The sequence below is a fragment of the Hyla sarda genome, chromosome 1 (assembly GCF_029499605.1).
Source record: "Hyla sarda isolate aHylSar1 chromosome 1, aHylSar1.hap1, whole genome shotgun sequence".
NCBI classification, from domain to species: domain Eukaryota; kingdom Metazoa; phylum Chordata; class Amphibia; order Anura; family Hylidae; genus Hyla; species Hyla sarda.
This window is the reverse complement of record NC_079189.1, coordinates 29405140-29418005: the sequence shown is the minus strand read 5'-3', so window position 1 is coordinate 29418005 and position 12866 is coordinate 29405140. Positions and strand designations below refer to the sequence as shown.

Genomic DNA, 12866 nt, shown 5'->3' with positions numbered 1-12866 from the left:
GGGGCCGGAGTATCATGACGTCACGACTCTGCCCCTTGTGACGTCATGCCCTGCTTCCTCAATGCAAGTCTATGGGAGGGGGCATCACGGCCGTCACACCCCCTCCCATAGACTTGCATTGAGGAAGCAGGGCATGACGTCACAAGGGGCAGAGTCGTGACATCACGATACTCCGGCCCTGTGGTCTTGAGGCTTCAGACACGGAGCCTCCAGCGCTGCATGCAGATGAGACAGGTGGGTCCTGCATGAGTGACTGCGGGGGTCCCCAGCGGCGGGACCCCCGCGATCAGACATCTTATCCCCTATCATTTGGATAGGGGATAAGATGTCTTAGGGCCGGAGTACCCCTTTACAGACCAGGCCAATTTTATTTTTGCCTTTTCTTTTTTTCCTCCTCGCCTTCTAAAAATCATAACTCTTTTATATTTCCATCCACAGACCCATATGAGGGCTTGTTTTGTTTTTGTTTTACAAAACCAATTGTCATTTCTAATGACTTACGCCGTTCACTGTACAGGATCATTAACATTATATTTTGATAGTTCGGACATTTACGCATGCGGTGGGATAAAGTGGGAAAAAGGGGCCATTTAAATTTTTACCAGGGGAGAGGCTTTTTCCCATTTATTTTTACACTTTTTATGTCCCCATAGGGGACTTTCTATAGCAATCATTAGATTGCATATACCGGACAGTGCTATGCATAGGCATAGTACTGATCAGTGCTATCGGCAATCTTCTCTGGTCATTGAGCAGACCAGAGAAAAAGACCCCGGGATGACGGCCGGAGCAGGTGATGGGACCTCCGGCCACCATGTCGGATGATCGGATCCCCGCGGCAGCGCCGCAGGCAATCCGATCGTCCATTCAAACGATCGCATTGCCGCAGATGCCGTTATCTGTATTGATCACGGCATCTGAGAAGTTAATGACAGAAATCAGCGCGGTCGGTGATGTCTGCCATTACCGGCGGGTCCCTGGCTGCTGATAGCAGCCGGCACCTGCCATGCCGTGCACAATCCCGTGTCATGTACAGGACGTAAATGTGCGTCCTGGTACGTTCCGTACCAGGACATACATTTACGTCCTATGTCATTAAAGGGTTAAAAATTAAAGAAGAAATCTGGTTGCTATAAGCAACTGGTCCCCATTAGTGTGTACACAGGGATTATAGCAATGTTAAATCCAGTTTCCCCTAATTTTAAAAATAGTGTGGATAGATAATATTTCCTATGAATAATAAAATGCTCAAAAGTGCAATAGAGAAAACAGTCAAAAAGTTAAGAGACTGCTTCAAAATGAATAGTTTTGGTTTATTCTCCCAAAAACCAAACAAAAATATTGTCATTTAGTATTTATGTGTATAAAATAATAACTGGTCAAAATAACAAAGAAAATGATGAAAAAAAAAAATCATATTAATTTTCACTAATACTAATGTTTTAACTGTATTTGGGGGAATTACCCTAAATTTTTTATCAAACCTTTATGCGTTTTGGCATGTTCTTCACCGGTCAGTCACATTTCTGGTGACTTTATGCTCCTCCTGGCACAAAAATTCAAGTAGCTCAGTTTGCCATTGGCTGGCCATGACCTGGTTGTGTGGCATGGAGCATTGTTGTGCTGGAAAAAATAATTCTCAGAGTTAAAGGGGTACTCCGCTGCTAGACATCTTATCCCCTATCCTTTGGATCGTGGGGGCCCCCCAGCGATCTCCCACAGCACCCTGCATTCTAAACAAATACTGGGTCCCTGCGGCAGTGGTCATGATGTCACGGCCACGCCCCCTCGTGACATGACGCCACACCCCCACATTCATGTCTATGGCAGAGGGCATGTCTGCCTACACGCCCCCTCCCATAGACATGAATTGAGGGGGTGTAGCATCAGGGAATGCTGGAGCACTGGAGTACCCCTTTTAAGAGTTATTCCGACTTCTACTAGCTACGTAGCCACAGAACAGAATCCGAAAAAGACTTAAAGGAGTACTGCAGCCTTAGACAGCTTATCTCCTATTTGCAGGATAGGGGATAAGTGTCTGATCATGGGGGGTCCAACTGCTGGGACCCTCCGAAAAACTCCCGTATGGGCACTTGGAACTGCCGCAGCTCTGCGCAACTAATGCTCGTATCGTAGACCTCACTAAGAGGTCAACAGACGCCCCCTCCATTCAGCTTTATGGGAGAGGCGGGAATGCACAAACGCTGCATCTCCACCTCTCCCATAAAGATACATGTGTGGTGGCCCAGTACAGGAGTTGCACCCCTGCATCCTTGTTGCCCTGTCAGGCAGACTCCATATCAGTGACCTCAGCCCCCCCCCCCCCCCCCGTACTTTTGTCTTATGTATCATTTTAAGTGCCTATGCTATTTAGTGTAATGTACATATATTGTTCTATGCCTTTAAGTATTATTGTCATGTGATTGTAACCAGGGAAGGTACCAGTGACCATGTGACCTACAGGGTGACCTATGGGACCCTTCCAGAGTCTCCCTCATATAAGCCCTGAGTGGAGCTTTCTCTCTCTCTCTCTTTTAGTCTTTGCTGAGCTACAGTGAGGTCCTGAGAGAGTGTCTGGTGTCCTAGGAAGGCCCAAAGTCTACCACGCAGCCACGACCCCACCAGTCTACTACCCCACAGGTGAAAGTCAAAACCTGGTAAGCTACAAACGGGGTGAGGTCTGTCATAGTCAGTCTCAGTCAAGTTAGTCCAAGTCCACGTGGTCCTGCATCAAATTTTCCAAGTCCACTATAAGTCCCTGCAAGCCCTGTGGTCTCTGAAGTCACTGGTCACCTCCTTGTGCCTAGCCAAGCTGTATAGACTATTACATCTGTCTAACTTGTCGTCGGAGTCATTATTTGCCCCGTGCCTAGCCCAGGATCTAGCAGCCATACCTTCGGGTGGTGTAGAGGTAAAACCACGCCCTTGTATCACGAGCACAAGGGGTTAATGCCATCTGCCCCTAGGGTAATAACATCTGCCTTCCATCACACCCTCTACCACACATGCAGGGGGCGCTTCGGACGCGGCATCAAGCTGTGGTCAACACGCCTCCTGCATGGAGCCGGGGCCCCCGTACAGGCGTTCGGACCCCCTGCAATCAGACACTTAGTCCCCATCTTCCGGATATAGATAAGTTGTCTAAGCCGGCAGTACTCCTCTATGGTGTATTCACACGCACAGTATTCTGTGCAGATTTGATACTGCAGATTTTTATGTAAACTAAATGACTGAACACTGCTTCAAATCCTGCGCATCAAATCTGTGCAAAATACTGTACATGTGAATAGACCCTTAAAGGGGTACTCCGGCGCTTAGACATCTTTTTCCCCTATCCAAAGGATAGGGGATAAGATGCCTGATCGCTGGGGACCCCCGTGATCGTGCACGCAGCACCCCGTTAGAATCAGTCCCCGAAGCGTGTTCGCTCTCCGGGTCTGATTACTGTCGATCACGGGGCCGGAGCGTTGTGATGTCAAGGCTCCGCCCCGTGTGACGTCACTCTGTCACGCCCCCTCCCATAGGCTTGCATTGAGGGGGGCGGAGCGTGACGTCACAACGCTCCGGCCCCCGTGATCGACTGTAACCAGACCCGGGGACTGATTTTAAACGGGGTGCGGCGTGCAAGATCACGGGGGTCCCCTATCCTTTAGATAGGGGATAAGATGTCTAAGTGCCGGAGTACCCCTTTAAGCTCCACATATATTACAGAGCGGGGTGATGAGTTTACACAGAGGGTAATAATGGGGGAATTAAATGGCAAAGGGAAAAATGATGTGGTAAAGGGGGGATAATTTGGCACAAGGCATAAGGTGGCACAGGGTATAAAGGGGGGATGAAATGATACGGGGGAGGGATAAGGGGTGATTAAACGATACTGGGAGATCCTACTGTAATATTGCTTTTTATCATGTTTTATAGGTAATTACACTCTGGAGTGACTACAGTACAGTATTCCGTCGTTTAGGAAGATTTTTGAGCCTTTTTTTCCCCCAATAGGGGCCACCTCTCAATAGCGGACAGTTTTTTATTCCCTGTGAGTGCCCTCTATTGGCAGATACCACTGTATATGTTATTGTAGGAAATGAAGAGGGAGGGAGTTGTCAGCTCCCCGGCTGAGGCTGCGCAGCTTATAGGGACTTTTCATCACAGCAGCTGAGAGGACTGTGGGAGGAGATGGGGACTGACAGGCAGGAAGACAGTGCCATCACGTGACCGTACAGAGGCGAGCGCAGCACAGTAAGGAGTCTCTGCAGCAGCTGCTTCCTGATCTCTCTGCTGTCACCGGGAGCAGTGCGAGGCTGAAGAGGAGCCAGGAGAACAATGCTACCGCACAGTGTGCCATGTGGTGGAACAGAACATGAAAGGAGTAATGCCTCCTCTGGCAGCCCAGTCAGCATCAATGTGGCCAGGGAGGCCCCTGGACCCTACAGCTTAAGGGGTCTGGTCGCAACTGTGACCTCTATGACCCTTAAAGCTACACCACTGGAAACAGCACTCCTAGTAGTAGTAGTACCAGTAGTACTACCAGTAATAGTGGCAGCAGTAGTTGTAGTAGCAGCACTCCTAGTTGTAGCAGTACTAGCAGCTGTACTACTAGTAGTAGTTGTAGCGGCAGCAGCAGCACTCCTAATAGTAGTAGTAGTAGCAGCAGTAGTAGTAGCAGTTGTAGCAGCAGCACTCCTAGTATTAGTAGCTATACTAGCAGCATCAGCAGTAGTAGTAGTCATAGCAGCAGCAATCCTAGTAGTAGTAGTAGTACTAGCGGCAGCACTCCTAGTAGTAGTAGTATTAGTAGCAGCAGCAGCAGTAATAGTCTTAGTAGCAGCACTCCTAGTAGTAGCAGTACTAGAAACGGCAGCAGTAGTAATAGTCTTAGTAGCAGCACTCCTAGTAGCAGTACTAGCAGCAGCATTCCTAGTAATAGTGGTAGCTGTAGCAGCAGCAGCAGTATTAGCAGTAGCAGCAGCATCACTTCTAGTAGTCGTAGCAACATTATTCCTAGTAGTAGTTGTAGCACCAGCATTACTAGTAGTAGAAGCAGTAGTACTAGTCATAGCAGTAGTGACAGAAAAAGCAGTGCCAACAGAAGAAGCAGTAGTAATTGTAGCAGCAGTAGTCGTTGTAGCAGCAGTAGTCATTGTAGCAGCAGTAGTCGCTGCAGCAGCAGTACTAATAGTAGTAGAAGTAGTAGCAGCGACATTTGTAGCAGCGGTTCTACTATCGTGACATAGACTTTTATGGCAAGTACATCGTTTTTGCCTCCATACAAATCACTAATAAGACCTCAATATAAGAAGAACCTGGTGGAATTGATGCAGAGAAGGCCTACCAAGGTAATTGATGGTATGGGGGGATTACAGGACCAAGACAGGTGATCAAGCTTGGGGTTATTTAGTTTGGAGAAAGACGTCTTAGGGGTATCTGATCACAATGTACAAATATATGAATGGACAGTACAGAGATCTTTCTAGTGATCTTTTCATACCTAGGCTGGTAACCATGACAAGGGGGCATCCTCTATGTCTAGAGGAAAGAAGGTTTAACCATCATCACAGACAGAGATTCTTTACTGTAAGAGCATGGAGACTATAGAACTTTCAGGTAGGGATGTCCCGATACCATTTTTTTAAGACAAAGTACGAGTACCGATACTTTAATTCCAGTACTCGCCGATACTAATTACGAGTACTTTTATTTTAAAGGGAATCTGACACCAGGCTGACGCGGTTTCTGGCGCTGTTTACCGTATGATATGTGGGTCCTTGTTGTGTACAATGGAGGCGGCTGCTGTAGTATGAGCCAAGATTTCTCTCTTCTCCATTGGGCAGAACAGGGAATTTGCATTGATGGTGAGACCGATGACCACATGATTAGCAGTGATAGAAACCGGGTCACCTGACCTATCTACATATAAATTCAAGTTAGTGCAGGTGACTCTGCTGTAAGATTGTCTTTAATAGTAGGGAGTATCCCCCTGCAGACATTAGCAGCAGCCCCCTGGCAGTCGTCAGTAGCAGCCCCCCTTGTAGACAGCAGCCCCCCTGTAGCCTGCAGCCCCTTGTAGACATTAGTAGCAGCCCCTGTAGACCACAGCCCCCCTTTAGATAGTGGGCCCCCATTTAAACAGCAGCAGGGCCCGCCCTTTAGAAAGCAGCAGCAGGGCCGCCCCTTTAGACAGCAGCAGCAGGACCCCCCCGTTTAGACAGCAGACCCCCCTCCCTCCCCCTGTAGACAGCAGCCCCCCTCCCCCCTCTAGACAGCAGGGCCCCCTGTAGACATTAGTAGCAGCCCCCTCCTTGTAGACAACTCACCTGCGGCTGTCCTCTGTCGTGTGCTGCCGCTCCACTGCCCCGTTCTCCCGTACGCATCATGGCGTCCTATGGAGGATCATGTGACATATACGTCACTCTGCTTCCTTCGTGTGGGTCACATGCTCCTCTATGGAACACTATGATACGGATGGGAGGATGGGAGAACGGGGCAGCGGAGCGGCAGCAGGTATCGGACATGGTATCAGGGACATTAAACGAGTCCCCGATACCATGCAAATTGCTAGTATCGGCCCCGATACCGATACTAGCATCGGTATCGGGACATCCCTACTTTCAGGAGGAGCTTGGTTGCCATTTAAAAAAAATTACAAGCCATGGTTAATAGATTTCTTGAGACAGGACATTGATCCAGGGATATATTCTAACTGCCATTTTTGGAATCAGAAAGAAAGCAATGGTATTTGCAATTGGTATTTGCCTTTATCAGGCTTTTTTTTCTGGATCAACAGAGTAAGGCTATGTTTACACCTTGGAATGTTCACATGGAAGATCTCTGTGCAGACATTCTGCAGACTGCGGGCGCCGGCACAATATGCCAGCGCTAGGACCGCAAAGGAATCTGCAGAAAGAATGGACAAGTTAATTTTTTTTTGCGGACGCGGAAATCACACACAGCACAGCAGAATCCTGTTAAATTCAGTGGGACTCTGCTGCTGCAGAATCTCAGTGCAGAATTTTAATGAAGAATTCTGCACAGAAATTCCGATGTGTGAACATGGCCTCAGGATACAGATTGAACTTGATGGACTCAGGAGAGGAGAGGACCAGAGGAGAAGTCAGGAGACTAATGTTATTGTAGTGGTAGTAGCAGTAACGCTAGTAGTACGGTGGTCCCCCGACATACAATGGCCCCGTCATATGATCGTTTCAACATAAGATGACCTCTCTGAGGGCATCGTATGTTGAAGACAGCATTAACATACGATGCTTCTGTGTGTCGGGCCATCGCAAAAATGGCTATCCGGCAGCACTCACTGCTTAATGTGCCCCATGTGCCCCGCCCAATGATACTTGCATGTCCCCGCCACTCTGGCCTGTCAGTTTGCTGCTCCTCTGCTGCCGCTGTTCCATGTCGCCGTCATCACATTGCCGCTCACACCGCCCCGTCGTCCAATAGGCGGCACAGGGCAGCGGCGACGTAGTGATATGGCAGCAGAGGAGGAGCGAACTGACAGGCTGGAGCGTCTGGGACATGTGAGTTTCCTTGAGCATCTGTCTGTGTGCCTCCATGTATAGTGTCAGTGATCCCTCAACTTACGATGGTTTCAACATACGATGGTCTACCTGGAACCAATTTCCATCGTATGTTGATGGACCACTGTAGTAGTAGCAGTTGTAGTATTAATAGTAGTAGCAGTAACAATAGTAGTAGCAGTTGTAGTATTAATAGTAGCAGTAGTAGTAGTAGCAGTTGTAGTATTAATAGTAACAGTAACACTAGTAGTAGTAGCAGTTGTAGTATTAATATTAGCAGTAGCACTAGTAGTAGTAGCAGTTGTAGTATTAATAGTAGCAGTAGCACTAGTAGTAGTAGCAGTTGTAGTATTAATAGTAGCAGTAGCACTAGTAGTAGTAGCAGTTGTAGTATTAATAGTAGCAGTAGCACTAGTAGTAGTAGCAGTTGTAGTATTAATAGTAGCAGTAGCACTAGTAGTAGTAGCAGTTGTAGTATTAATAGTAGCAGTAGCACTAGTAGTAGTAGCAGTTGTAGTATTAATAGTAGCAGTAGCACTAGTAGTAGTAGCAGTTGTAGTATTAATAGTAGCAGTAGCACTAGTAGTAGTAGAAGTTGTAGTATTAATAGTAGCAGTAACACTAGTAGTAGTAGCAGCAGTTGTAGTATTAATAGTAGCAGTAGCACTAGTAGTAGCAGCAGTTGTAGTATTAATAGTAGCAGTAGCACTAGTAGTAGTAGCAGTTGTAGTATTAATAGTAGCAGTAGCACTAGTAGTAGTAGCAGTTGTAGTATTAATAGTAGCAGTAGCACTAGTAGTAGTAGCAGTTGTAGTATTAATAGTAGCAGTAGCACTAGTAGTAGTAGCAGTTGTAGTATTAATAGTAGCAGTAGCACTAGTAGTAGTAGCAGTTGTAGTATTAATAGTAGCAGTAGCACTAGTAGTAGTAGCAGTTGTAGTATTAATAGTAGCAGTAGCACTAGTAGTAGTAGCAGTTGTAGTATTAATAGTAGCAGTAGCACTAGTAGTAGTAGCAGTTGTAGTATTAATAGTAGCAGTAGCACTAGTAGTAGTAGCAGTTGTAGTATTAATAGTAGCAGTAACACTAGTAGTAGTAGCAGTTGTAGTATTAATAGTAGCAGTAGCACTAGTAGTAGTAGCAGTTGTAGTATTAATAGTAGCAGTAGCACTAGTAGTAGTAGCAGTTGTAGTATTAATAGTAGCAGTAGCACTAGTAGTAGTAGCAGTTGTAGTATTAATAGTAGCAGTAACACTAGTAGTAGTAGTAACAGTTGTAGTAGTAATGATAGAAGTAGCAGTAAAAAACTGAGTATTGTTGAATCTTCTATTCATCACTGTGTGGATTCCTGGTTAAACAACATACCCTACACGTAACGCAATAAGCATAAACAAAAAGCTTGGATTCTAATACCCAACCATCAATTTCATAAAATACTAATATTTTTGCATCTAGGTCTACTCCTCCTGACCTACGATATATTTTTGATCCTTCAGTTTTTCTACTACCAGGCTTCGAAATCCCTTAAGATAGGTTTACATTTATTTTTGTTTTGTTATTTGGTCCTCGCTTCGAACATTTTACCCAAACCAAGTAGTGGGTGCAAAAAAATGTGCAAATCTTTTTATTATAATTTTTTTTCTGTGTCAGTTCCACATCTTGCTTTGACAAAAAATATTAACCATACTGATGGGAATACTGAACCCAGCCTAAGAGAGGAAGGAGCCGTCTGATTGTAGTCACCATTGTCAGCCACAGTAACTTTTCTAGGACCACTGTCTGTGCCACCTGTAGACTCCTCCCCTTCCTTCTGTCAACTCTTCCTGACAGCCAGTCACCCTCTCACTATAAAGATATCCTACTTTTTAAACTCCTATCTATCAAAGCCATTAAAAAGTATTGTATCATTTATCTTTAATATCTAACAGAAGAATATTTTCTATGGGTAATTTCTTTTCCTTCTCAGACCCAGTTCTGTGAACTGTGACCCTAAACAGACTCATGGCCTGCCAAAGCCACCTGGTACTCCTCCTCCTCGTCCTGATAGCAGTCAGCACACAGCTATCACAGGGACAGCACTGGTCTCATGGTTGGTACCCAGGAGGCAAGAGAGAGCTGGATATGCCTTCATCCCCAGAGGTACGTCGTCAATATACCGCACCCCACTCATTGACTTACTACAACTACATGGAAAATATATTTGTTGTTGAAGTTAAATATTTTTTTTACCGTAGCTATTATTATCTGTTCAAATGTGAGAATGCTCTATAGCAATATGAAATGTTTCATGCAAAAAAAATATAAAAAATAATAGTTAAAAAAAAAAAAAATATATATATATATATATATATATATATATATATATATATATATATTTTTTTTTTTTTTTTCCGACAAGGCTTTAAAGAAATTAAAGGTGGACTACCAGATTATATATATATATATATAATAGTGTACCTATCAAATCACAGAAAAATATAATGCTTCCACGTGTTACTCACTAGGTCATGCAGATTCTTTACATGCCTTTTTTTGTGTCTATCTTTTGTATTTGAGGGTTTCCCAGCTGGGATGCCTTTGTCCGAAAAATTCCGACATCTGGAGCGCTTGACCAGGGAAGACACAATTCTTGATTTGTTTTTCCACTGTTTATTGTTACACACAGAAGAAACAGCGGTGGTTACAACAGACGACGCGTTTCAAAGGGTATCCCCTTCTTCATCAGGTCCAACAGGTGATGGACCTGATTAAGGAATACCCTTTGAAACGCGTCGTCTGTTGTAACCACCGCTGTTTCTTCTGTGTGTAACAATAAACACTGGAAAAACATATTCGAGAATTGTGTCTTCCCTGGTCGAGTATTCCAGAAGTCAGATTTTTTCGGGCAAAGGCATCCCAGCTGGGAAACCATCATCCGCATCGTCCTCATCTGTACCTGCACCGTTGCCTACAGAATGTTGCCACCAGGAGTTAGGATTACTAAATCCATAAGCGATAAACAGTGTTGTGCCTGTTGCGCAACACTACCAGGTGAGCAAGTGCTTTATGCCCACTGTTCACACTCCCTCCCCCCTTTTTCTAAACTTTGGATAAAAGCACTATAAGCGCTACTCTCTGTCTCCTTTTGTATCTCCACTATTTATCTTTTGTATCTGGCTCACAAATCCCTCTGTTCTGCTGCTCGCTCATTCTGACATGCACTGCTCAGTAAGCGGTGTGTCCGAGGCAAGCATGGAGGTCACCCTCACTTTTCATGCATTCACTTCCTCCCTTAATCTGCTGTGCTGGGTATCCCTATCCAGTCACTGCAGACTGCTCTTTAACCCCCTCTTCTCTGTTTTCATGAAACAGTCTGATAGGAGTGAGCACAGAGGAGTGCTAGTCCCACCCTCACTTACTGGACTTTGTCCCTGCCTGAGACAAAGATTATGCTGCAGCTGAACATGATTATGTTCTGGATGGTATGGGGACCCCTAGTGGTCTTTCTTATAAGTCACATTTTCTATAAAAAGGAGATACAATTTTTTATGAAGTATATTAGAAAGGTTAATGTTTTGCCAAGATATACAACATTTCAAAAGTTTTTGAATCTGACCATTCAAACTTAATAAGCTACCAGAGTACCAAGGCAAAGAACCCGTTCCCATAGGGCCAAATTTACACCCATTTTTATTCTACAGAGCTGCTTTATAAAAAAAAAAAATGCTTAACCCTTAAAGGGGTTATCCAGGAAAAAACTTTTTTCATATATAAAAAAAAAATTATTTTCATATATTAAAAAAATTCTGGCTCCAGAAAGTTAAACAGATTTCTAAATGACTTCTATTAAAAAAAATCTTAATCCTTTCAGTACTTGAGCTGGTGAAGTTGAGTTGCTCTTTTCTGTCTAAGTGCTCTCTGATGACACCAGTCTCGGGAACTGTCCAGAGTAGAAGCAAATGCCCATAGCAAACCTCTTCTACTCTGTGCAGTTCCCGAGACAAGCAGAGATGTCAGCAGAGAGCACTGTTGCCAGACAGAAAAGAACAACTCAACTTCAACAGCTGATTACTATTGGAAGGATTAAGATTTTTTAATAGAAGTAAATTACAAATCTGTTTAACTTTCTGGAGCCAGTTGATATAAAAATAATAATAACCTTTTTTTTTTTTTCCTGGAATAACCCTTTAACGTTCGACCACCTTTCTAGTGTAAGCCTCCTAGATTCCTTGATCCTAAATTCTCATTCACCCGATTCTCCCATACAGATGAACGCGCGGCTGATGGTTCATGTGTACTGAATAGGCAGAGGGGAATAAACTGCTGCCAGACACCACTGACAACAAACCATAGGGCATGTTGGAATCCGACAATCCCAATCCTTCTTTCCCCCCCCAAATCTACTATCTAGGAAAAGTCACAATGACCCTAGGGGTTAAAGGGGTACTCCGGTGAAAACCTTTTTTCATTTAAATCAACTGGTGGCAGAAAGTTAAACATATTTGTAAATTACTTGTATTAAAAAATCTTAATCCTTCCTGTACTTATTAGCTGCTAAATTATACAGAGGAAATTCTTTTCTTTTTGGAATGCTCTCTGATGACATCACGAGCACAGTCTCTGCTGACGTTATTATAATAATAATAATAACACTTTATTTATTGTTGTCCTTAGTGGGATTTGAACCCAAGTCCCCAGCACTGCAAGGCAGCAGTGCTAACCACTGGGCCACCATGCTGCCCTTAGCCTACATCTGCTCTGCACGTTTGCTAAAATGGACAGAGATGTCAGCAGAGAGCACTGTGCTCGTGATGTCATCAGTGTTCCAAAAAGAAAGGGATTTCCTCTGTAGCATTCAGCAGCTGATAAGTACTGGAAGGATTAAGATTTTTTAATAGAAGTAATTTACAAATCTGTTTAACTTTCTGCCACCAGTTGATTTAAAAGAAAAAAGGTTTTCACCGGAGTACCCCTTTAAGTGTGGACAACCCCTTGAAACTACGCTGACTTCATTAGGATACATGTATGTGCATTTTACTATATCATATTATCACTGTTTGATGTTTTTTTGTTTTTTTTTTCCTGCAGATCTCAGAAGAAATTAAGCTTTGTGAAGGAGAGGAATGCGCTTATCTCAGGAACCCCAGGAAAAACCTGTTAAAGAACATATTGGTAAGAAGTGCTGGATTATCAGATATTTAGCAGTATTGGATGGTCACAGAAAACGATACAAAATTCACCAGGGTGCCTCCAGCTGTTGCAAAACTACAACTCCCAGCATGCCCGGACAGCCAAAGGCTGTCCGGGCATGCTGGGAGTTGTAGTTTTGCAAAAGTTCCTGATGTTTAAAAAACACAT

The 12866-nt window shown here is 44.3% G+C and overlaps 1 protein-coding gene across 3 annotated transcripts in view; it reads left to right on the top strand.

The window, feature by feature from the left end:
* Positions 1-12866, top strand: part of LOC130328622 (progonadoliberin-2) — a 61479-nt gene that overhangs the window by 45780 nt on the left and 2833 nt on the right. Inside the window, exons 1-3 of one of the 3 annotated variants that reach the window (XM_056553493.1) lie at positions 3933-4036; positions 9496-9668; positions 12597-12680. In XM_056553493.1, the coding sequence (XP_056409468.1) occupies positions 9531-9668; positions 12597-12680 (222 nt within the window). In that variant the 5' untranslated portion in view covers positions 3933-4036; positions 9496-9530. Of the gene's footprint in view, positions 1-3932; positions 4037-5151; positions 5337-9495; positions 9669-12596; positions 12681-12866 lie in introns of those variants that run through there. The other 2 variants (XM_056553484.1, XM_056553492.1) reach the window with 2 other exon arrangements.